The sequence below is a fragment of the Homalodisca vitripennis genome, chromosome 1 (assembly GCF_021130785.1).
Source record: "Homalodisca vitripennis isolate AUS2020 chromosome 1, UT_GWSS_2.1, whole genome shotgun sequence".
Classification (NCBI taxonomy): domain Eukaryota; kingdom Metazoa; phylum Arthropoda; class Insecta; order Hemiptera; family Cicadellidae; genus Homalodisca; species Homalodisca vitripennis.
In genome coordinates this window covers 28,238,832-28,262,019 of record NC_060207.1, presented here as the reverse complement: position 1 = coordinate 28,262,019, position 23,188 = coordinate 28,238,832, and the positions used below count along the sequence as shown (strand labels likewise).

At 33.3% G+C, this 23,188-nt stretch overlaps 1 protein-coding gene and 1 long non-coding RNA gene across 3 annotated transcripts in view; one reads left to right on the top strand and one right to left on the bottom strand.

The window, feature by feature from the left end:
* LOC124358741 overlaps nt 1-17,901 on the top strand; it is a 32,512-nt gene extending 14,611 nt beyond the window's left edge. Inside the window, exons 2-3 of the long non-coding RNA XR_006922062.1 lie at nt 17,107-17,342; nt 17,570-17,901. This is a non-coding gene — a long non-coding RNA (uncharacterized LOC124358741). The remainder of the gene's footprint in view (nt 1-17,106; nt 17,343-17,569) is intronic.
* Nucleotides 1-23,188, bottom strand: part of LOC124358718 (selenoprotein M-like) — a 31,475-nt gene extending 8,287 nt beyond the window's left edge. The window contains exon 1 of one of the 2 annotated variants that reach the window (XM_046811018.1): nt 22,983-23,188. In XM_046811018.1, coding sequence (XP_046666974.1) covers nt 22,983-23,153 — 171 coding nt within the window. In that variant the 5' untranslated portion in view covers nt 23,154-23,188. Of the gene's footprint in view, nt 1-13,545; nt 14,045-22,982 lie in introns of those variants that run through there. The other variant, XM_046811025.1, reaches the window with a different exon arrangement.

Sequence of the window (23,188 nt, the reverse complement as noted above, 5' to 3'; positions counted from 1 at the left end):
TTTAACTGTGTTTAGCAAGAATTTCAAATTCCAATTTTAGTAAATGTTTTATTCAACTTTACCATTTACAATAACAAATTTTAATTAATTTCAAATTATGTACAATGTTTTAGTAAACAAAATATATTTCTATAGTTAAAATTTGTGCAATTCTTATTTTCATTCAATTCCTTGTTCCTATTGTGCAATTTAATAATATTCATATCAATAAATATTCTACCGAGAAAAAGACGTTGTCACGTAAAATCTTCGCCCGTAAAACCGACTTTACAGGCAACCATAATTTTTTTTAAAAAATAAGTATTAAAATATAAATATGATGATTTGAATTGATAAAATAAATAGTAGCCAACAAATAGTTTCTGAAGTGTGATTTAAAAAAGTAAATGAAGAATAACATCTTAAGGTATAATTTTTATTCTTTAGTATGTGTGCAATCCACAAAAAATGGGCGACTTCAATCTATACAATGGGCCATGTGCAATTCCTTTTATACACATATTATTGATTCTGTCAATCATCTTGTTGCACGTTTACTTATATCTTCCCAAGTAGATAGTAGGCTACTATTAATATCAATTGTGAGTTAACCTACTGAACTGTAACTAGAATTCTTTTATGTTAATTTCCTAATGTAGTGTATCTCTTGCCCTGTTTTAAATAAATAATTTGCTTAACTCTCTCTGTGACGATTTTAAAGTTGTAACGTCACTTTTCAATGTACTCACTACTGATAGGTAACTATGATATTGAACTGGACCAGTGGTTAATTTCAGTGGGAACGCAAGGGAACGGCGTTCCCTTACCTCCCAAGAGTGCCGGAACGCAAGGGAACGCTTTTAAAACTACGAGTACAAGTTTTAGTTAAAAAAAAATTGTAGGTAGTATCAATATTATGCTATGCTTTGTTTGCGAGTGACTCCGTAAGCAGATAGTAAGCGCCCGTACAAGCAGTTGTGAGCTGTGCTGTGATGAGTCTTGCACGGAATCAGGCAGGAGGAAGGTGACGGGCGAGTCATCCTAAGTTCGCGCATGCGCGGCTGCGCCCTCTCAATAACAAAGCAATACCCACCCCCACCCCCTTCCTTTCCCCCTCCATTCCCTTCACCCGCGCCACCCCAGCCCCAGTGATCACAAGTGTGTTGACTAGTTGACTTGACCTTGGTGTGTTTCGCGTTTAAGTTTACAAGTTGCATCGCATCCCATCACGCTTAAGTTCGTTTTTGAGGTGCAGGTCGTTGATTGTGTTCGTGTTTATGCTTATTAGTGCTGGTGCAGCTAAAGAGTTTCCTAATTGACTATGACTACCAGAAAAATTGTTGATTTCTTTAAACCTAACCCTAAGAAACAAAAAAGGTTATGCGAATAATGAGAACTGCAGTTCGGAAGCATTTGACTACAACTTCAATTGTTGATCAAGATAAAAAAGAAGACGCAATCGGGATCAATGAGGATAATTGCGATTACCATTCCCCTTCGACTTCCTCGTCGGTCCAAAATAGTATCCAGGTTGGTGGTTGGGATCTGATGCAGACGAAGCTAAGGTTAGTAATGAAAATAATGATTTTGGGGGTGAACAGCCAGTTTTGTTGGTCTGAAGAACAAATTGTTGAATTTAAAGCTAAAAATCCATGGTTTAATTGTGAACAGAGAACTAGGTTGCAACGTTTGCCGTAGTGTGAATACTCTAGGTGCAGAGAAAACGAAGGGCCTAAAGATTACGAAGAGTGGGTTTTTAGGAACTGTTACCGCTTATGGAAACCAATAAAAAAGACCAGCCAATCCTCTCTTAGAAAAAGATATTTTTACACCGTGGGTCTCGAGCTCTTTCTTTAGCTGAAAAAATACTCATTGAGAAGCTAAGAAAGAAACAATGAAAAAAGCTGTTGCTTCTATGCATAAAGAGCAGCAGATTGTAACTGAGCGCATTTTTCCGCACGGCTTATAAGCAAGCTAAACTAAATAGGCCATTTTTTGAGTTTGAAACTGAAATTGATCTTCAAATAATGAATGGCTTAGATATGGGGCGAATCCTACATTCAAATTGCTTGCTCCAATATAATTCATCATATTTCTGATGAAATGAAATCAGACTTGATAAATGGCCTAATCAAGTCAGACTCTAAATTTTCCCTGCTTTTGGATGAAGCCACTTCAGTTTCAAACAAAAATGCTTTGGTGGTTTATTATATCAGAACTGTTTCTAAAGGGAATGCAAAACCCTATGACAGTGTTCTTAACACTTTTTGAGCTAAATAGCACAACATCAGCTGGTATATTTTTACAAGAACTTTTAAATCAGTTACAAGCATTAGGTCTAAGCTTTTGAATTCATGAAAGACCATATGATTGCTCTAACTTGTGATGGTGCTTTCAGTGCTACTAGGCAAGAAATCTGGCCTTGCTATACAGCTTACTGAAACGTTCCCCAACTTTGTTCATTTGGCATTGTTTGAACCATCGTTTTAGAGCTTGCCGTGCACGATTCCATAGAAGAAGTAGCTGGGAATCAATCATTTTAAGATATTCATGGATAAAAATTAGAAACATGTTTAGTTGTTCACCGACAAACAGCAGGGAGTTGGCAGAAGTTGCTAAAGGACTAGAGGAGCAAATGTTGAAAATCGGCCGTGTTTTAGATACTCGTTGGGTAGCCTCCCAGCTTAATGGCGTGAAAGCAGTTTTGGACAGATTTTTAAAGCTTTGTACAATCATTTCATTGAAGCATCTGAAGACAAACAAAGGGACTCGAAGCAACGTTCAACTTACAAAGGGCTTTGTAGTACATTATCTTCTACAACTTTTTGTACACAAACCTGGCATTGATGTTCGATGCTCTAGAAGAGTTATCGGATTTGTCCTTACAGCTTCAAAATCAAGCCTCAACCTTATCCAAGCCCACAGTGATGTAACACTGTTAATCAAAGTGTTTGAAAACCGAGTTGAAAACATGGGTAGACGTTCAGTGGAAGCTAAAATTGCTATTGACGATTTGATGTTTCAAGATGTTAAACTTTTGTGTAAGATCCAAGATACCCAGTATTCCAGAAAAACAGTTCTATCGGAGCCTCGCTAACAACTTGACTTCAAGGTTGCTATCATCATCTTCAAATGCGGCTGAACACTACACCAAAATCATGAATGACATCAAAGTGATCCACCCCATGTATTGGCCAAAAGACTTATCCATCACCTACGGAGAATGTGAGATCCAGCGAATCTGCGATAGATTTAAGATTAGCAGCTCTCAGGATATAATTAGAGACTTTCAGACACTTCAAGCAGGGACTGAAGCCTATGTTAAGTGGAGAGAAACCTACTATTCTAGGAGCAACCGCTGTCGTTTAAGAAACTGATTTCCATCATAAATAGTATTGCAGTGTCTAGTGCTGAATGTGAACGTGGGTTTTCTGCAATGAATCTAATTATGTCTCCTCTTAGATCTTCACTCTACATTAGCACTGTTTGCGATTTTATTTGCGGATCAGGCTCCTAGGACCTCCTGTGGCTAGATACAATCCCCGAAACGACACGTCAAAACCTGGCTGGCGAAGGGACACCATTCTGCACTTGACACCAAGTCAAAACAACGAGGGCAGAAAACTTACCATGAAGACAGCATTGCATTGTGGGAACTTTTTTTCCTAAATCTGTTTTTTAATATCTTTTAGAATTTCAGAACATTAAGTTTTCATTAAAATAACTAAGCCTATGCCTAACTTATAGTTGTGGTTCTGAACTCAAGTTTCTGAGTTATTTTTTGTACTTACAGTTAGTTTTGTGTATTGGTTGTTTTGTTTCTTTTGTAGTTTTCACTTTAAAATATTAACAAACAACTAAAACTAAGTTTACCAACAGTCTTGGCATTGCCTTACAATATCATACTACAAATCCGTACATATTTGTTAGTAATAACTAATAAGCAAATAAAATAATCAACCTTAACTTTTTTAAAACTACACTAAATTTAAAAAAATGAAACCGTGTTTACTCCACTCTGTGTGTAATTATTTTGTGTGTAATTAAACGCTTCCTTTTCCTTTCCAAGAAGTTGGTTTATTTTGAATGTATTAATATTGTTTTGTACCCATAAGGTATGCAATTTTTTTGTAAAATATGCAAACTTGTAAAAAAGCTGTTATATTAACAAACATCCATTTACATATTAATATGTATTATTATTACTACTGTAATGTGTATAAATAAAACTGTGAATAAGGCTCAATTTGTTTTTATTTTACCATTCATTTAAAAAAATTAATATTGGCGAGCTTCATTGATTCAAACAAAATTGGTCAATGAAATCAAACCAAATATTTCTGGGAAATTTAAAGTAGGCAACAAGGTGTTAATGGAGTAGAGTAGAGTAGAGAGTAAACTCAATAATTTAAATTCATGTTTTTATTTCTTACATCCTAATCAAGCACCTTAAAGAAAATAAACAGCATTAAAAATATCACTTGGTATTTTAATAAAAAATGAATGTATTATTATGTCTGGGTGGCCTAAAAACAAAGGTTTACAGTTTATAATTTTCAAAAGTTTTCCTGGGTGAGGGCCCCCCCTCCTTCCTGGGTGTATTCCATACCCACCGGTCTGAGCTTCCCGCTTTAAGAGTTCCCACACCTAAAAATTTTAGAAATTAAGCACTGAACTGGACATTCTCCAATAACAATAATTTTTGTCTTTCGCAATATTAAGTCAAATGAGAATAAAGTTTCATTCTCATTTGTCAATTGGAATCGCTGATTATTCCATAAAACTAATCATACTGCATACAGACAAACACACACACGTGCACACGCATATTTATATCATACAATATTTATTACTGGTTATAAATATATTTGATTAAAATATCATCGTCAATTAGATAACAATGTATTGCAATATGTTTAAAATTACAATTGCCTGTTCAAATAGTTTTCCAGACTGTTCAGATTTTATTGAATAATAATTGAAATTCAAAATCATGTTTCTTAAAAGAAAAATAATGAATTTTGACATGTAATTTAGAGAATATGTAAAACAGTATAATTTTCTTCTAAGGGAGTATTATAACAGACATGGTTTGCATATAAACAGTCCACCAGTCTAACAAGATAACACCATTATAAATTCATCATCTTTTAACATACGCTTAAGAAAATACGTAAAAAAAGTGTACTTACTATCAAATGTCAAACAAAAGTTAAAATAAAACTATTTTTAAAATAAATTACAGGCCTCAAAGTTTTAAAGGAATCGATGTTGGATTAAAAAACAGAATAAAAACAATTAGTACAAGTAAATCATCAACTAACCTATAAACAGCATATGCAAGTGTCACATATCTACTTAACCCTCCAACTGTTGTTCATCAAAATTTTGATGAACACAACCCAATTATGATTGTTGTTCATCAAAATTTTGATGAACAAACATTCCCTTGCATAATCACTCATTACAGTATATTCCGGCAACGTATCGATTCGATTCATGCACCATTGGATTCGGGAAAAAAAAGCCTAAGGAATACTATAGTTTTATTCCTCTTTGTATTGTAGTTGCAATGTACCAAGTTCGTAGTTTGGAACGTAAAAGATGTGACCGCCATGTTGTCGATGCCGTCTGAGTTGTTGATGTGACGAGTCGTGTTTATTAGTAAGTTTTAGTAGGTTTATTTGTGTTTTAGTGTTGTGTTTAGTGTGTGGTGAATTGTTAAATATTGCAGTAGTGCAAATAAATATATTTTAGAATAAATACATTTTTCGAAAATTTTTCGCAAAAGTTTTGAGTAATGACAAAATGAAACTTTTTTCGACTCTTCAAAAAAAAAGTTATGGAATTTATTTTACTACTGCTGTATAGTTTACTTCATTCTGAGTAATAAAATATGCAATATAACATGTATTGAAGTAAAACTGTATTAGTAAAACTTTTATTAGCAAACTCTTACATATACACCCTATTTTCACAATTTATGCGCATCGCTGCTTTTTGTTATATAGTGTTATTATAGTTTCATAAATTTGTAAAATGCTTATGTGTTTCTGAAACTAGAATAAATTTGACATAAAATGGATATCTCACTTTTATAGTTTTCTTACTATAACTTGGTTTGCTAGGTATGGTCCCCCCCAAATTAAAAAAAAAAAATGTAAATTTTGAATTTAATGGAAAAAAATTATTAGTCAACATTTTTTTAAGGCCAAATTTAAATCCTAATATTATTATATGTTTAATTCTGAACACAAAAATATATACTTCTATATATATTACTTTTAATTTATATTTTTAATAAATTTTTTAAAAAACCCTTGCACGAGGCTCGAAAACATGCTGCCACTACAGGAAAAAATGACTGCCAGTTGGAGGGAACTTTGCAAATTTGATGTTTCTCAAAATAAGCAAGATTATTTTAATCAAAAACATTTCAATGTGGTCTGAAAATCATGGTCCGAGGCAGACTAAAAATACAATCCAATCATAATAAACCACTAACGTTTGGTAAACTCAATAAACTTCCAACTTTTTCTTCATAGAAAGGAGTGTTCAATTAGATATGGCATTCGTAATGAAAGAGAAACCTAGCACAATTGACTGTGAGGATTTAGTGATCCCAATAAACAAGTAATAAACAAATTGTTATCTTATCTAAAGTGTGGTTATCAAACAAGTTGATTATATTGGGAAATATTTTGTCAATAGATCTTAACTTTGTTTATGTTTATCAGTGTATTCCTACAGACATTACTATATTTTAATTCTTTCAATAGGAACCCTCCAATCCTCTCCAACTCCCAACCAGAAGCCCTAATATGTACAAATTGATTTGTTTATGAAGTGTGCACACTGTGATGTACCCTTCTAATTTGGAAGTATACACACACATGCATTGTCTTAGGATTCACTGGACAAGAGGATATGTAAGATTTAATTGTTTGAGTGTCACAGAAGGCAATTTCTACAAATGCCAGTATTTAGAGTGACAATAAAATGATCATATCTATATATAGTTAGACTAAAATAGAATTTTCAAATCAGTTATTATTGTAGTACTTGGTATAAACCTAATGGTAAATGTTTACTTTAGCCATTTCATAGTATTTTTGTTTTTGAAAAAAAGGCATAAAAATTCAAATTTGTTTAAATCATTGTAAAACACACTAATAGTTGAACAGGTTAACAGTAATATCTGCAGCCATCAGCACGGGTTACAATCACAAAACTAACTTTACATTGAATATGCAGAAAATTATGACTAGCGCCACAAAGGAAATAAACAATGACTATTTCAGTAAATAATTCTAACCAATCAGGAAAAGCATTGTTGAGATGCCTAAAGAAGATCCACAACAGCTAACAGGACCAAAATAACAAAGGAAAAATTATGAATAATCTTCACCATGAGGAAAAAACTATGACCGAAGTGAAATACAGAAAAAAGTGCTGACAAAATCTGGTAGACCTAATTTTTATGCTCGAATTCTCGTATGAATGTTGAAAACTGGCTGTTATCCCCTCCTCTTATATCTACCTCTCCTTAGTTATCCTCCCCTACTCAGAAACACCGATTATACCCGGTTCCCAAGATTGATATACAGTTTAATCATTTTTGTATAATATGTGGTTTGCGACTTCCAAAAAGTTCTTTCTGCACAGTAAAGTATACTACTTTAATAAATTGTTGAAAGTGGTTTTAGATCATTTAAGGTAATGTGGTTAAAATAAATATTATCTAACTTAATTATTAATGAATGAATGTTTTAGAAAATTATTGTTTCATGTTTTTAGCAATACTTAAATGTACAAGTATTTTGTAAGTGCTTAAGGTGAAATAGAATATGTTTTCCAAAATAAGTTAATTAAAGTGCCAAATTTAATTTTTAATAGTAGCATTTAGAACAAAAACCATTGGCAGAAATTAGCAAATATGTAATGCAGATAATGGGTAGACTCTAGTAAGTGGCATACACCCTCCTTTTGTTTTAATCAAATGTTTTGATTGTTTCTATAAAATAGGCTAGAATTAATTTGATATATTTACATTATAACAAACGGCTTCCACGACTATAGATTTGAAATATCTAAACTACAAAATATAAGCACATTTGACCTATATTAATAATTGCCAGCTGTTTTTATTTTACAGAATAACAATACCGCTTACAATTTAGTTAATTCAAACAAAGTAAAAATCATTTGTAATGACATCGGCAAGAACAATGGGGGAGAAACATGCACTTTTTGAGTCAAAATGTACTTTTAAACATTGAGTAATGTTTCAAATGGTTACAAGATTTTATAGTGAGGAGATGAAAACTAGAATTAAAGATGGAAATCGAATAGTGTTTTGTTGCAAGAAAAGTTAAAACGAACATGATGTTACAAAAAACCACACTTGAGGAGATTTTTTTTTAAACACCCTAAATTTAGTATAATGAATTTATTAACAGTCATCTGCTACTTTAGTTAAAACGAAACAACTGTGACTTTTAATAAATTAATGTAGTTTTGACGGCATCAGTACGTTCAGAAATACCATTCAGAATAGCTATCGTTTTGTAGAGAGGTTTGTTTTGTATGGTTAGGTGACAAGTTTGAAAAAGAAGAATTGTTAGATGGTGAAATAATTGTAATTGTAGATGTAGTTGTAGAAGTTGATGAAGAAAAAATCGGAAAGAGAAAATATAAATAACCGTGGAAGACTAATGGAGGGTTCATGAATTTCATGGGTTTCATAGGCATTATGGAAATAAACACGAATACAGACATTTCCAAAAGAGAAGAAGATGTGGTAGGTTTCATTTGAAAATTTGCCCAGAAAATAAAATCGTAATCGTTAAGCATGTCAAACCAGCAACAACAATAGTCACAGATTTGTATAAAGTCTATTTTGGCTTAAATACAAAAGGATATGACCATTTAACTCTAAACCATAGTAAAAACTTTGGTGATCCACAAACTTCTGCAAAAACCCAAATAATAGAATCCAATTAAAGAGTTACAAAGAAATCATGAATAATTGAAACAGATACAACGTTATGAACCTCAATCCAGCAAAGTGCAAGGTAGTCTGTTTCCACAGCTGGGCAAGCCATAACATTTTTTTCATACAAGATTGGGGGTTTTTCCATGTCACATCAGCCAAGGAAAAAATAATTTTGGACCTTGACCTCTCAGATTTTGTTGAATTTTTGTATCTACCAAGACTAGTTAAAATGCAAATTTTCACACTTCTCTACCTTTTGGTTTTTCAGTGATAAGCTTTTAGAAATCCACAAAAAGGCAGTATGGGTCATGTCTTAATATTTTCTAAGTAATGTAGCTTAAAGGCTATTGAAGCTAAAGTGCTAAAGTTTGTTGCATCCTATTATAATTGAAATGCTTTTTAATTTGATATATTAAATGACTAAGTTTCATACATTTTAAATTTTTTTCACCCTAAAACATCTTCTTCGATTTTTTTGATAAAATATGTTATTTACATTATAATTGACTACATAAATACAAAATTTCAGAGGGAGGAAAACGGATTCTTAAAAAAAAATATTTTGTTACCTTTAAATTTACGTTTTTAGTTAAATTCTTAAAATTTCTTAGATCAACTTTTAGGAAAAAATGTATTAGTAAATATTATTTTAACAATGTAGCTAGTTTATGTAAAAGTTTAGCATAGTATTGCTATATCGTTTCAATGTTACCATTTGTAATTCTTGGAAATTATTCAATACACAGACAGGCTGGATCCCGAAAATTGACAAGTCTGTCCTAAAAATATTAAGACATGACCAAAACTGCCTTCTATACAAAAAATTATCAAAGTTTGAGATGTGAAGGTCCAAACCATTGGTTGATTTGACATGGAATGACCCTTGATTCAAACATGCTCGAGCGAGGCATAGGGATGCGTGACCTTGTCATCTGTCACCTGAACCGCACGTCAGCAGCATCTGCTCGAGCGCTAATAAATGCCTGGGCATTTTGTTCCATCTCTCCTCAGAATTTAATAGTCATTTTTCTTGTTAAAATATATCTTTTACTGTTGTCCTTGTTATTATTTATTGGTAACATCGTTCTTGTACTATTTTTGTTAATTGTTATCTGTATTGTTATAAGTTATTATTTTTATTTTAATAGCCTTTGCTATTGCATGATTATATTTGAATTTATTTCTGAACAAATCTTCTTTTGTAATTTTTAAAGTAAAATATTTTCTTTTTAAAATGGTGTTTACTATAAATAAATAAATTTAAAGCAGGACTGCATTGCCGATAATCTTGCAGAATATACGTATCATGAGAAGCAATGATTAATGGTGATGACCCATTTGAACAGTTTTTAAATGCTGTCAGATATGTTTACCCTGTAAAGTAAAAGTAATTTCTACCCTGCTATGCACATATAGATATACAAATACAACTATAGTATTATTATTTTATATAATATTAAATACTTATATTTCTTTTACATATAAAAATTTAGTTTCACCATAATACAATTTTATAACATAATTCAGTTAAGACATTATTGTTCCAAATTAATTCAAACAAGATAAAATCGTGTGTATGGTATTTGAGTAATGGGCACATGTACAATAGCAATTTATTTGTGTTATTTGTGTCACAAGGTGTCAGCCATGTTTATCCTTAAAAATGTTAAAAAGAAACTAAATTTTACATGGTTTCGTTTTTTACATTTTATAAATATAGTCTAGATAGTTTTTTATTCACCAATAAATTATTAATTTTTAAGATAAAAAAAACAGCCAAAGTATACTTAAACTTATACTTAAAATACCTATAACGTAATTTGGTTCTAGTAGTTTTAGATAATCATGAGTATCAAGGATTCAATACTCATGAATATTGATGATTCGATTGTCATTGTGGCTGCTTATTATACTGCAGCCTTTGATATTACAATTTAATTAATCTGACATATGATTTCAACTTATTAATTATAGTAATGTTTAATGTAAACAATAAACAAAAAGTAACTAATGTTTGGAGAATTTTTAAATAGCCATGAATATGAGGAAATTAAGCGAGATAAGCAATTGAAAGTTCTTGGTGAATGGTCAAGAGAAGTTTGAGGAGAGGAATAATAGATTGTTTAGCAGACCATCTTTGTGATTTTAGTACCGCAAGGAAGTGTGCCTACCTGGGATGACAATCCTTTCCACCATGTCACAAATGCGGTTACTCACTGCTATCCAGGCAAGCTATAAATACTGAAACATTTCTCTGATGTTTAGGCAAAAGTTGGTTTTGTTATTATTTTAATGTTAGGGTCATTCCTTATGAAATCAAAACACTTGAATTCCCCCCTCCCCCCCGAATATTTCAAACGGTTTCAAAGTTAAGAGGTTTTCAAAATCCACCAAAAAACCGGAGCCAACATATTTTGAAATTGCCATAACTTTTCTCCTAATCAAGCTAGAGAGATGACGGTGTTGTGTCATTTTACTCAATTTTAAATATACTTTTCTTTTGATATACAACATCAGCATACTTTGTCATAAAAAGATGTCTTAAACATTTTGACATTACTGACATTTTAAACAATCACCATTTTGATTATTTTTGAAAATTTTGAAAAAAATTCCTATAAATAGTTTATAAGTGATTCTCAAAATTTTAAAGTGGGTGGCTATTGGGTTCATAGTGAAATAATAATTTAAGAAAGGGTGTTTACAAGTTTTTGTAAAAATGTCATAATGTCTTACTTTACTTAATTTCATTATGATGGTGATTATCATAATTATAACTTGAGTACTTAAAAGAGGGTTGTCCTTAAGACAAAAAATTAGTTATTTACAAAATAATTGTTTTTATTTTTTAATGGACTTAGGTTATTTCAAAATGGAAGCAGACACTCATAAATAATAACCGATTGACTCTGATCTAGATGATTCTTCAAGTCGTTGTGTTATTTCTAAATCAAGAAAAGCTATTTTTATGTGATCGGAAGTTCAATTTGTATTCATTATTTTCAAATTTATTTCTATCCTCACTAGGAATAAGGATCGCGTTATTAACTTATTGCTACTGTTTTACTGTACAAAACAATAAACAGTTTTAAGGTATGAAAGTGACAAATAATGAATTCTATACTCATTAAAGGTGGAACTACTTTTATTGCAGGATAGTAGGAAGTTATGGTTAGGTGAATTTAAGATATTTGTTTGTTTTTACAAATTGCGTTTCCTATAAATCAGTAATTGCCAGAGGCTTTCATGGTCAGGCCATTTAGAATTTGATTTTTTAGTGATAGGTACTATCTTGAAGGACGTTTTTCATATGTCACAATCAGCGTGGATTACCGCCCACGCTGATGCCCAAACACACTTTTATCAGGCTGTTATGAATTTCTATTCTTAGCAGGTCTAAATTAACAAAAACATCTTTTAATTGAGTCAAATTCCCCAAACTTTTTCATATTTTACCACGGTCATAAGAATGTTCTCAGAAAGTAAGAAACATATAATTCAAGCCCTGCAAGGCTGTCCTACAGGTTGCCGAGCGATAAGAAGGTTCAAAGTCCACGCGATAAAACAGTGGCTTGCGGGAGACGCGCGGAAGGCCAGTTGTGACAGTACCGTCCCAGTGGTTCCTCCGATAATCCTTTTTTATGTGACGGGTGTGAGAACACGTTACTTAGTTTCACGGTTTCAAGTGAAAGATCAGGAAAATTGATTTTAGAATCACATGATTCGTAATTTGCCAGGTCGAACTTTAATCTTATAATTTCCAAAACCGGGTCCACTTACGGAAATTTGGGAAAACTCATAAATAAATCAGGGGTAGGGTACGATAAGCGGACCCAGTTTTTTATATCGAAGAATGTAGTAATCGATACCTAATATTCGCATCTCAAATCCTAGATTATCAATCGATATAAAAGTATCTATAGTCCTTAATAACAATCATATGTTTTAAATTAAAATATAAATTTAATATTTATAGTGATCAAACAAATTAGCCTATTATAACAAAAATTAGGAAAACTGAAGACAACCATATTTGCTCCTCTCAGTTACAGTTCTTTCTTTCCCACAAATTTCACATAATGGGTTTTTCGGTAAGAGTCCAACATGTTGAAGCCACAAAAACAATATATTTTATTTATGTCTTATAATCTTTCATAAGCAATGTCGTGTAGTCTTCTAAAATTGACTGCCATTTTTAATAATCAAAATTACTTATGTAAAATTGAAATATTGCTCTACGTGTATTATATTTTAAAGTGTTTACAGCTGTTGATATATACTATAAAGTTAATAGTGCAAAATAATTTATCAGTATCGATTGATTATATCGATGGTTATGATTAAGTAACATCATTTGCCAATTTCGATATAAAAAACCGGGTCCGCTTATCGTACCCTACCCTAAATCAGAAATGATAAATAATTTCCTATTTTCCTGCATTTGTTCAATAACATATCTAATTTAAATATTAAACAATCCCTTATTTGGCCTAAATTTCATTTGTTATATTGTGGCCAATGTATTGTACAGAATATCATATAGCCTATAAAGTAAAAACAATAAGACTTACCTGAACTTCACCTCTTGCAACTAACTCTTCATTTGATAATGGAACATCAGAATTTTCTTCTGCTAATGAATTCAAAAATACAGTAAACAGACCTATTAAAATACAAATACACACATATCGTGCCATTACTCACGCTTGAAATATTTATTATTTGTAAGTTTACTGATATTGCTCAGTAGGAACACTCTGTCTAGTCTGATGAAATTAATACATTATTAAATGAAAATTAACTGGGATCGTAATACAAGCGAAAAACTTAAACCAACAGCAACTAGCTAGTGGGTTGGCAATTTGTTAAGTAAAACTTTGGCATCTATCTCTTATCTAAAGCGAAAATCGATGCGGTATGTTGTTTCGTAGTACTCCTTTCAGTTAAATGCAGTAAGTAACAACTAACTCTGTAAGTAAACTAACAAACAAGTAACAAAAAACAAACACTAACAAATCAGCTGTGTTCGCCGTTCTGAGCAGGAACTACGGACGACAAAAAAGAGGGTACGTGTTCCTAACCAAGGCCCGAGTCCAAGGTACATGCCGAAACCCTGGGCGTCATAAGACCAGTATGGGTCCGACTGCTCCCCTTCACTTAACTGGAATAGTCGAGCATTTATTTCCACCTCGGCCAGTAATAGTATAGCATTGTTTTCATTAAGAAACAACAACCCCTTATGAATATTGATTTATCTGTTGTATTGTGTACTAATGGAGATAAAAGAAGCATTTAGAACGATTCATTTGTTATCTGGTTCTATATTATTGAAGTGATTACTTCTTTTGACGGGCTACGGGTGTATGTTCCACACGCTTTCATAGTAGAATGGCAGCTTTACCGAAACGTAAAGAACCCGTTATATAAACATCAGATCTGAAATAACAAAAGTTGGCGTTATCTGTTAGGAGAGATTATAAGAGAAATATAAACCCCTGCTTCTTCCCTTGGTTATGGAATTTCTCAGGCTATATCACTTAAGCTACAGTTTATAAGCAGACAAAATTGACAAAATCAATTCATACTCTGCTATTAGTAGCTATGTTAACTTTAACACGCTAAAAACTTCCAACGCCAACCAATCGTTGCAAAAGACTAAAATATATGGTAAAATATTGTGTATTGAATCCAACTTAAAATAAATTAACGTACTGCATCTTTTAGTGCTAGTGTTTATAGCTCATCGGATTCTAAGCTATCTAATCAATCTAATCTAACCATACTGAAATCGCCGTTAATACTAGTTACATTCCAGTTCACAACTAGTTTCGTCCTGACAAGACTTAAAAAAGGAATAAAAATAAATTGGTTAGATATTTTTTATCTGATAAAGCCGCAGTGTAATTTTATCCTGGAAGAAAATTAGTCTTTCTGTTGATTATAAGTACTTTACTCAATTACATTGCGCCTTAAATTACATTCACTTAAAACATTAAATACAAATTTTGAAAAGGAAATGTCAAAACCATTAATTGACTTTTTAAAAGATAACTTAATTTAATTTAACAATTTCAATAGATAAAAACAAGTACAACGGGATATGGAACAAAAATAGATGCTGTATTTATAAAACATTTAGCAATATTGTGTTCCAGAATATTTATTTCTTATTTCAGTTATTATAAACCAATAATTTAGTTTTAGGGTATAATGACAATGACAATGGAGCAATTATCTCGGAAATAAAAGATTTAGTGAAATTGATACTAACCAAATTGTAAAAACTAATATAAACGATAATGATGAAAATATTTATTACTTTAATACTTATTAGTCAGTGATCATTTTAATACATAAAATGTAAAGTATATTTAAAAAATATGCATAAAATTTATAAAAAATATAAAACTTTTTATATTAAAGAATTGCGTATCTTATATATTATTTAAAAAAAAAATAATCTTTTAATAATTAGCAAACATATTTTTTCAAAATATATATTCACAGCCCGTTGTAAGAAGTAGTCTGTCGGCCAGTCCCGCAACTGTCTTTCAATGTTATTATTTTTTCAGTAGTATTACGAGAAAGTGCAGCTAGTTATTGAAGCAAATTCACTGTTCTTAATAAAAGAGATACTGACTTTTTAAAAGTGAATCACTTAGTCGAAATAGCTACACTATCTGAAACAAGTTTTGTTTCCTTACCAATTATTACCATAAGATATGATGTTATAAGCAGGGCCATTCAAGAGGGCGAATCGACGAACCTTGTCGTGGAGCATGGCACTTGGAAGGTCCCGGGGCAAAAATCCATAAAACATTGTATAGCACCTCTCGTTCTGAGGTATGTGTGTGCTACTTTCTAAGGGAACCAATTGGACCGTAAGGATTAGTATTAAGAAAGATAAGAAGAAAAGTGTTTGTCAACGAAAATGTTGAAACAATTGAAAAAAGTTTAAAATGAATAATTTTTATATAACGTATAACTACAGAATAAATACGAGTAGGTTGCCGTTGTCAATAATTAAACGTAATCGGTGACATATTTAAACCTGTCTTAAATTTTAACAAAACACTAACAATATAGATCAAGATATATAAAAATGATACAAGAGAAAGGTACGGTAATCAAAATCTTATAATGAATTATTCTGACAATTTCACAAGAATCTAGTGTGAAATATATCACTTTAGGACTGTTTTGATATCCACATTTAAAATTATTTATCCAATCAGTGAAAGGTTCACGTTTTCACTAAAACTTTAAACAAAATGTATTATTTGAAACTTCAAAATGTTTTACCAGAGTTTTGCATTAATTTAAAGCTGATTTATACTTTCATGCATTTGGGAAACGGTTTGTCAAACTAAATTAAAAAACTGCGTAAAGTTCACTTTATCGGGGACGGATTTCCCACTAGGCACACAAGGCCTAGGGGCGGCACGGCTTGATGGGTACCGCCATCGCCGCGCCGGCTGGTTGGAACTGTTGGTGGGAAGCGCGACGAGGGCAATGACTGAAAACGGCATCCAAAGGGCGCTCGCTTTACAACCTTGCTCGTAAACTAAAAACATAATTGATGCAATTCATTTTCTAACCTTTCGGTTCATCAATGCACATTTTTATTATTTAACGATGCATAAAAAAACAAAAATTAATAATAGATCCATTCTAGAAAAATATTAAAAAAGAATTTACCGTAAAATACACTCCCACCTTATAAAATTGATGTAAAAGTAGACTAATTATTTACCTTCAAGTGAATACAATGCAGATAAATGTATTAATAGAGAACAACAATGTTAAACCGTTTCTAAGCAATTGCCTACGTTTCAACTTCACTTTTGTACAATTTGTAGTTGACCGTTTAAAAATGTTCGAGTTCTTACAAACCTTGACTCCAGCACAAATTGCAGGGGGTGTGCTGGCGGGTGGCCTCATCCTTGGAGGTATGGTCTACGTCCACCGAAGGTACGAAAGAACCTTTTGAGAAGAAGAAGTTAGAAGTTTAGGGTCTTTCCCGCACTCATTATTATTATTTCAATACTTCAGTTGGATAAAAATGTTAGACTATAAATAATAAACTTTGAACAATAACGGCAATGAATAATATTTTGCAATATGATTTTCAGATACAGCAGACGTGGACCAGCAGTCGACGACGGTGGGACCGAGCCAGCCACCTCCGTCGTCTACTTTAATGAACAGTAACAATCAGAAACATCCTCTTCCGACTCAGAAATCGAAGCGCTGCCTGCCATAGAAAATATTGGAGACGCCGTAGGAATATCGGAAGGAGAAGATAACCCAGAGGCCTCAATGACGGCAATGGCAGGCAGCATCGAACGATTGTGAAGAGACGATGCAGGTAAGAATGAATAATTCTCGCAGTTAGAAGTTAGCAAATGAATCCTTTCCCGTATTTTATCACTTACTCATCCTGAACACTTAAATAAACTTCCTTTCTATCAAAAATATCTGTTGTACGTTTTGATGTGGTTGTTGCTTATATTACCGTTGTAAAAAAATATTTCAAAATTTTCAAATCCAACCAATCATTGTAAAATATAGCACATTAATATCTCATTTTTTCAGCAAAAGACTAAAGCACTAAAAGCAGAAGATTGACTCGAAGATTGACTCCTCCCTACCCTGATTGACTCCCCTTACCCTGATTGACCCCCCTTACCCTGATTGACCCCCCCTACCCTGATTGACTCCCCCCTACCCTGATTGACAAATCATTACCCGGACTCGACCCCTACACATGGCCAACGATGACAGCTGTCAACGACGACGACCTAAAACCTGATGTACGGGGTACGGTGCGCAAGGAACCATGCAAAAACTAAGTGTAATACTAGCTGTAACAAATGAAACATATGTAACAGCACGTGTGTAATAACATGCATTTATATGTCATAAAATTAGACGATTTCGAAATATAATTTATTCTAATGAATAAAGCTAACCATGAATACTTTCTCAAAAACATTAAACACATAGTTGGTCAAATGAGTGGAAAATCTGACGTATTTTAAAATTTACGCTATTTAAAAGCCAACACGTAAACAGTATAATAAAAAGAATTTTAAGATGTAAAGATTTTAAATAGAAAACAAAAATACGGTTTACAATGTGACTGTTGGTTTGGCCGCAGTATCAGAAAAATCCAGGTAAAAGCCATTTTTAAACGTCATATGACAATTTCGTAAATTATAGAATTTTGAGTAGTGATTTTACGATCACACTACTTGCAAAATCACTATGGTGAATATCGTTAAGATTGAGGCAGTATACTATCCCTTGGCAGTTCATATACTATCCTTTATACACTTAATATACCAGTTATATTGGTCTATCCCTTTTGTGCAATAGGGTTAAATAAAGAACTTAAGTTATGAATGAACAAGGGGATAAGTAGTACTAGATTTGAAGAAATTGCAACCATAACTGTTTATAGTATAGTATTTAGACAGATAAAAATTGAAAATGCACTGCTAGTAGACTTTGGCTTCACTATCTATATTAAGCGAATTAATTCTGGGTCACCCAACCTACTTTTTCTAGCACTCAGTTTCTTTATCTCATTAGTTGATGGTGATATACAATTACTAATTTGTACAATCATAGGACTATTAGGTGGTTTTACCAAAAGAAAACATGATCTTAAAAATTATTTGATATCTTTTGAAATTTCCCATTTTAAATCCAATCCTAACTAGCAGATTTCAGTCCTAGGAACCATTCCTTTATACAGCATTAATATAAGCAAACAAAATATTAATTTATTTGCAAATATCATGCGATTTGCAACTGGGTCCCAATGCTATGTTATATTTTTTTTATTTGTTCAAATGAAAAACAAAAACCTGTATACAAATAATAATAGTCCTCACTTAATTTAAGAACTCATCCAGTTCAACAGAACAACAGCACTTGGTAGTCAATTATCGCTTATTTGGCTATGTTTATGAGTTCCGTTGAACAGTCAGTCCTACGAGCTCTTAGGCTAAATGTTTATTTATTTATTTATTTACATACGGTATACACCATTTCACATTTGTTATAGGTATTGAGAAAATACAAGAGGCTTGATATAAACAACTTACATAAATAGTTTACATGCATACATGCTAAAGCAAACAGAAGCAAAAAAATAAGCAAAACAAGTGCCAAATAACATCAACATCGTGAATAAAAAGAAAAATTACAACAGCAATATAGTTCATAAACAAGTGCAACATGAAGGTGGAACCGTAAAAAAGACTTAATTAAAGTACCGGTAGCGTATAAAATATAGAGTTACTTATATACTACTGAGACATACATATGCATATGAACAAATACAATACGAAAGAAAAAATAAAGATTAGCGTAGCCTATGTTCATTGATATATATAAAAAAAATCACAAGAAACCATTTCCATTTAGCAAAATATAAAACATGCTACAATACATGCAAATTTTGATGCTATTATAATAATATATGAACAAAAGTGTTAAGAAAATAGCAAGCAATATATTATTATAACATTCACAAGAAACCATCTCTATTTAGTGAAATATACAATATGCGACAATACATGCAGGGTTTGATGCCATTAAATATAAACAAAAGTGTTAACAAAAAAAAAAACAAAAAAAAACAAAAAAACAGCAAGCAAAATATAACGTTCAGTGTCAGAGTTTCACATGTGGCCAGAGAGATATTTAGTGACCTCCCTCTTGAATGATGTGTCGGACATGCTGAACAAATCAATATGCGCAGGAAGACCATTTCCCAACCTGTGAATTCTCGGTATTGTACTGTTGTACGCATAGTTCGTAGCGAGGAATTCCCTCTCGAAAAGCTGCACAGATCTTGAAGATGGTCGAGGACAACGAAGATTGATCCTCTCTAAAAGTCTCGGGGAATCACAAGACGACGACAAAATCTTCTTCAAGAACATCAGGTCAGCAATTTGGCGTCTGGTGCTCAAGGGTAGAAGCCCAAAGTGGCGTTGCAGATCTTCAACAGGAACCCCGTCGTAGGCAAATCCAAGTCTCAACCCAATCAGCCTGATGAATCTTATCTGAATTCTTTCAACGAGTTCAACCTGACCCAACAGATAGGGAGACCATACAGGCGAACAGTATTCCAATATTGGTCGAACCAACTGGACGTACAGGGCCCGAAGTGTCCATGGTGAAAACCCATCTCGAGAAGTCCTAAATATAAGACCGAGGGCAATAGTGGCTTTCCTAGTAATTGCAGACAGATGCTGTTCAGGGCTCAGTGACGAGGACAAGATAACTCCCAAATCCTTAACTGTACTTGAGCGATTCAGTATGGTTCCCTCCATCTCGTAGTTGAAGACTATGACCCTAGCTGAGCGATGGAATGAGACCACAGAGCACTTTGCGAAATTTATATCCATGCCATCCCGCACACACCAGGAGACGACACTTTCCAAGTCAGATTGCAGAGAGGCGCAGTCTTGAAGTGTGGATATCTCCCTATATACCTTGGCGTCATCCGCGAACATTAACAGGCTAGACGATGTGACGACATTCTGAAGGTCATTAATGAAGATAGAAAAAAGGGCAGGTCCCAGCAGAGAACCCTGAGGCACCCCAGACACCGCCTCAAATGCAAAAGATGTCTCACCGGCATGACGCACGACGAGGAGACGATTCGCCAGGTAACTCTCGAACCACATCAAGAGAGATCCAGTCACTCCCCAAGTCCTAAGTTTTGCTAGGAGATGAATGTGGCTTATCCTGTCGAAAGCCTTTGACAAATCAAGATAAACGCAATCGACCTGGTGGCCCAATCTGAAGGAGGATGTAATGTCATTCTGCAAAGTCACGAGATTGGTTGTTGCCGACCTTCCCTTCATAAAACCGTGTTGAGCTGGAGAGATGATGTTCTTGGCTTCAAATGAAAGTCTACGTAAGACCAAGGACTCAAAAACTTTGGCTAGGGCAGGCTGAATTGCAACAGGTCTGTAGTTCTTGGCATTTACTGGATCACCACTTTTCAGGATAGGTGCAATAAAGCTCGACTTCAGGTTCTTAGGGAAAATGCCCAGAGTTAGAAGAGCATTGAAATATTGGGTGACATGTGGAGCCAAGATACCACTACAAAACTTCAATACTACTGGGGGAATCCCATCTGGCCCCGCGCCCTTCCTTTTATCCAGCCCAGCTAATGTCTCCTCCACTTCTTCACATGAGATGTGAAAACCTGACAGATGGAATGAGGTTTCCAGCTCCAAAGGAACTGGAAGTGTTTGTGGGAGCCTGTATACAGAAGAGAAATAAGAAGCAAACAAGTCACATATGCCTTTAGGGGTGTCCGCTGTCACGTTGTCAAGGTACAGGTTGGAAAGTGCTGAAGACTTGCGTTTCATATTCCTGATGTGTCCCCAGAAGACCTTCACATTGCTTGGTATGGAGTCTAGTTACATCTACATGTCTAGTTACATGGAGTCTAATGTTGTCTAGTTACATCCCGTGTTCGAGCGAGTACAATAACTGGCCGTCAGGTATCGTTAATGCCATGTACTCATTCATATTAAACTGATATCAAAGTCAACAGTACATATAAATATTACGAATTTATGGGAATAATACAAAACTCAGTTTTAAATTTAGCGTTACGAGTAATCGCTATTGATATTTACACAAACAAACTCAATGCCGAACAACAAAGTGTTCTAGAGAAGAATTTTAATAATGTGTTCTAAACATATTAAATTCCAAGTGATCTCTTTTTTAACTTACTACCATGTTGGAGGTGTGATCCCTGGAGGGTCAATCAGTCAAGGGATATTGGAGTGTTATGACCAGTACTCTATGTTCAGCTGATCAAATTGCTAGTAACACCTCCAAAGCATATTGTATATTGGGCTTTATTGGTAGGTCAACAAGAGGCTTCAAATGACTCCAATCCTTGCTTGTCTTGTTTAAATAATTGGTGCACTCCTTTTTCGAATATGGTAGTGTGATTTGGTCTGCTTACCAACTGAGCCAAATAGTGAGTTGAACAGTGTACAGGCTCGCTTTGCGAGCGTTCGTCTGGGTCTTACCTACTTAGCACTAATACAAAACTGGAACAGCTTTTTTCTCTACAACATCTACATAATCGACGTGTCATCTTTAATATGATATTTCAATCCAAGCTGATTAATGGACTGGTTGATTACGCTGATCTCCTGGTGCTGATAGATTTGGGTGTACCGAGGAGTTTTCAGTCGGAGATTCTTCCCTACATTCTATTCATACAACTGTGGAGTGGCAAGGCTTCAGAGGCTCGGTGGCAAGACGTCTGGAAGTATTGACTTTTTCCATGGGTATGTTTCATCTTTCAAGATGAGTGTTATGCAGTTGGCCAATCGGTCATGATCTGTCAGTTCAATATTATATCATTGCATTGCTCTTATGTTAGTTGTATACTCTGCTAGGTAAATTGATTTTTCTGTTTTAGTTTTGTTTTTGTTATTTTTTTATATTATTTTTCAGTTATTAAATTATTATTAATATTATTTCCTATTATTGTTACAATTCACAATTCGATACGATTTTAGTACTACTGTTTGTTACCTTTATTACAGTTTAATATCGTACTTTGTTGTGGCTTCTTACTTACGTATTTATTTACCTTTTTATGTGCTTACGGTCTAGTATTGATTTATATGTATTACATACACTTTGCCACCTAACGTGCGCGTTTATTGTAAAAAAATGTCGATGGAATAAATAAATAAATACATCACAAGACAAACGTGAACAGTAAATAGCTTTTGTGTCATTCTTTATTGAGAGATTTTAAAGAAACTAGTTCTACTGTGAAACCTAGGCCTGCTTTGTCTTTGGCGACAAGAGCTAGTGTTGCTGTAAAATGTAAACATACGTTTATTTTGTCAAGTAAACCTTGAATAGTCCTCAGATTAATGAATACATATGACAGCATTACCTGAATATTCTTCATATTGTATTAAACTTTCATTAATATTTTTCTTACTTGAAGATTCGTGTTTTTGTAGATAGCTTTATGATCAGCTTGGCGTAGGAGAAGAGCTGAGTTCCTCTTAATTGGACCTTTCATCTCGATTTTCTTCATGAACAATGGCAACCTTAAGTACACCTTAAGATTTAAGCTTACGCTTCGTAAAACTCTTGTGAATCTAGTCATTTTATCGCTTAAAAGTAATAAAACAAATTTAAAAT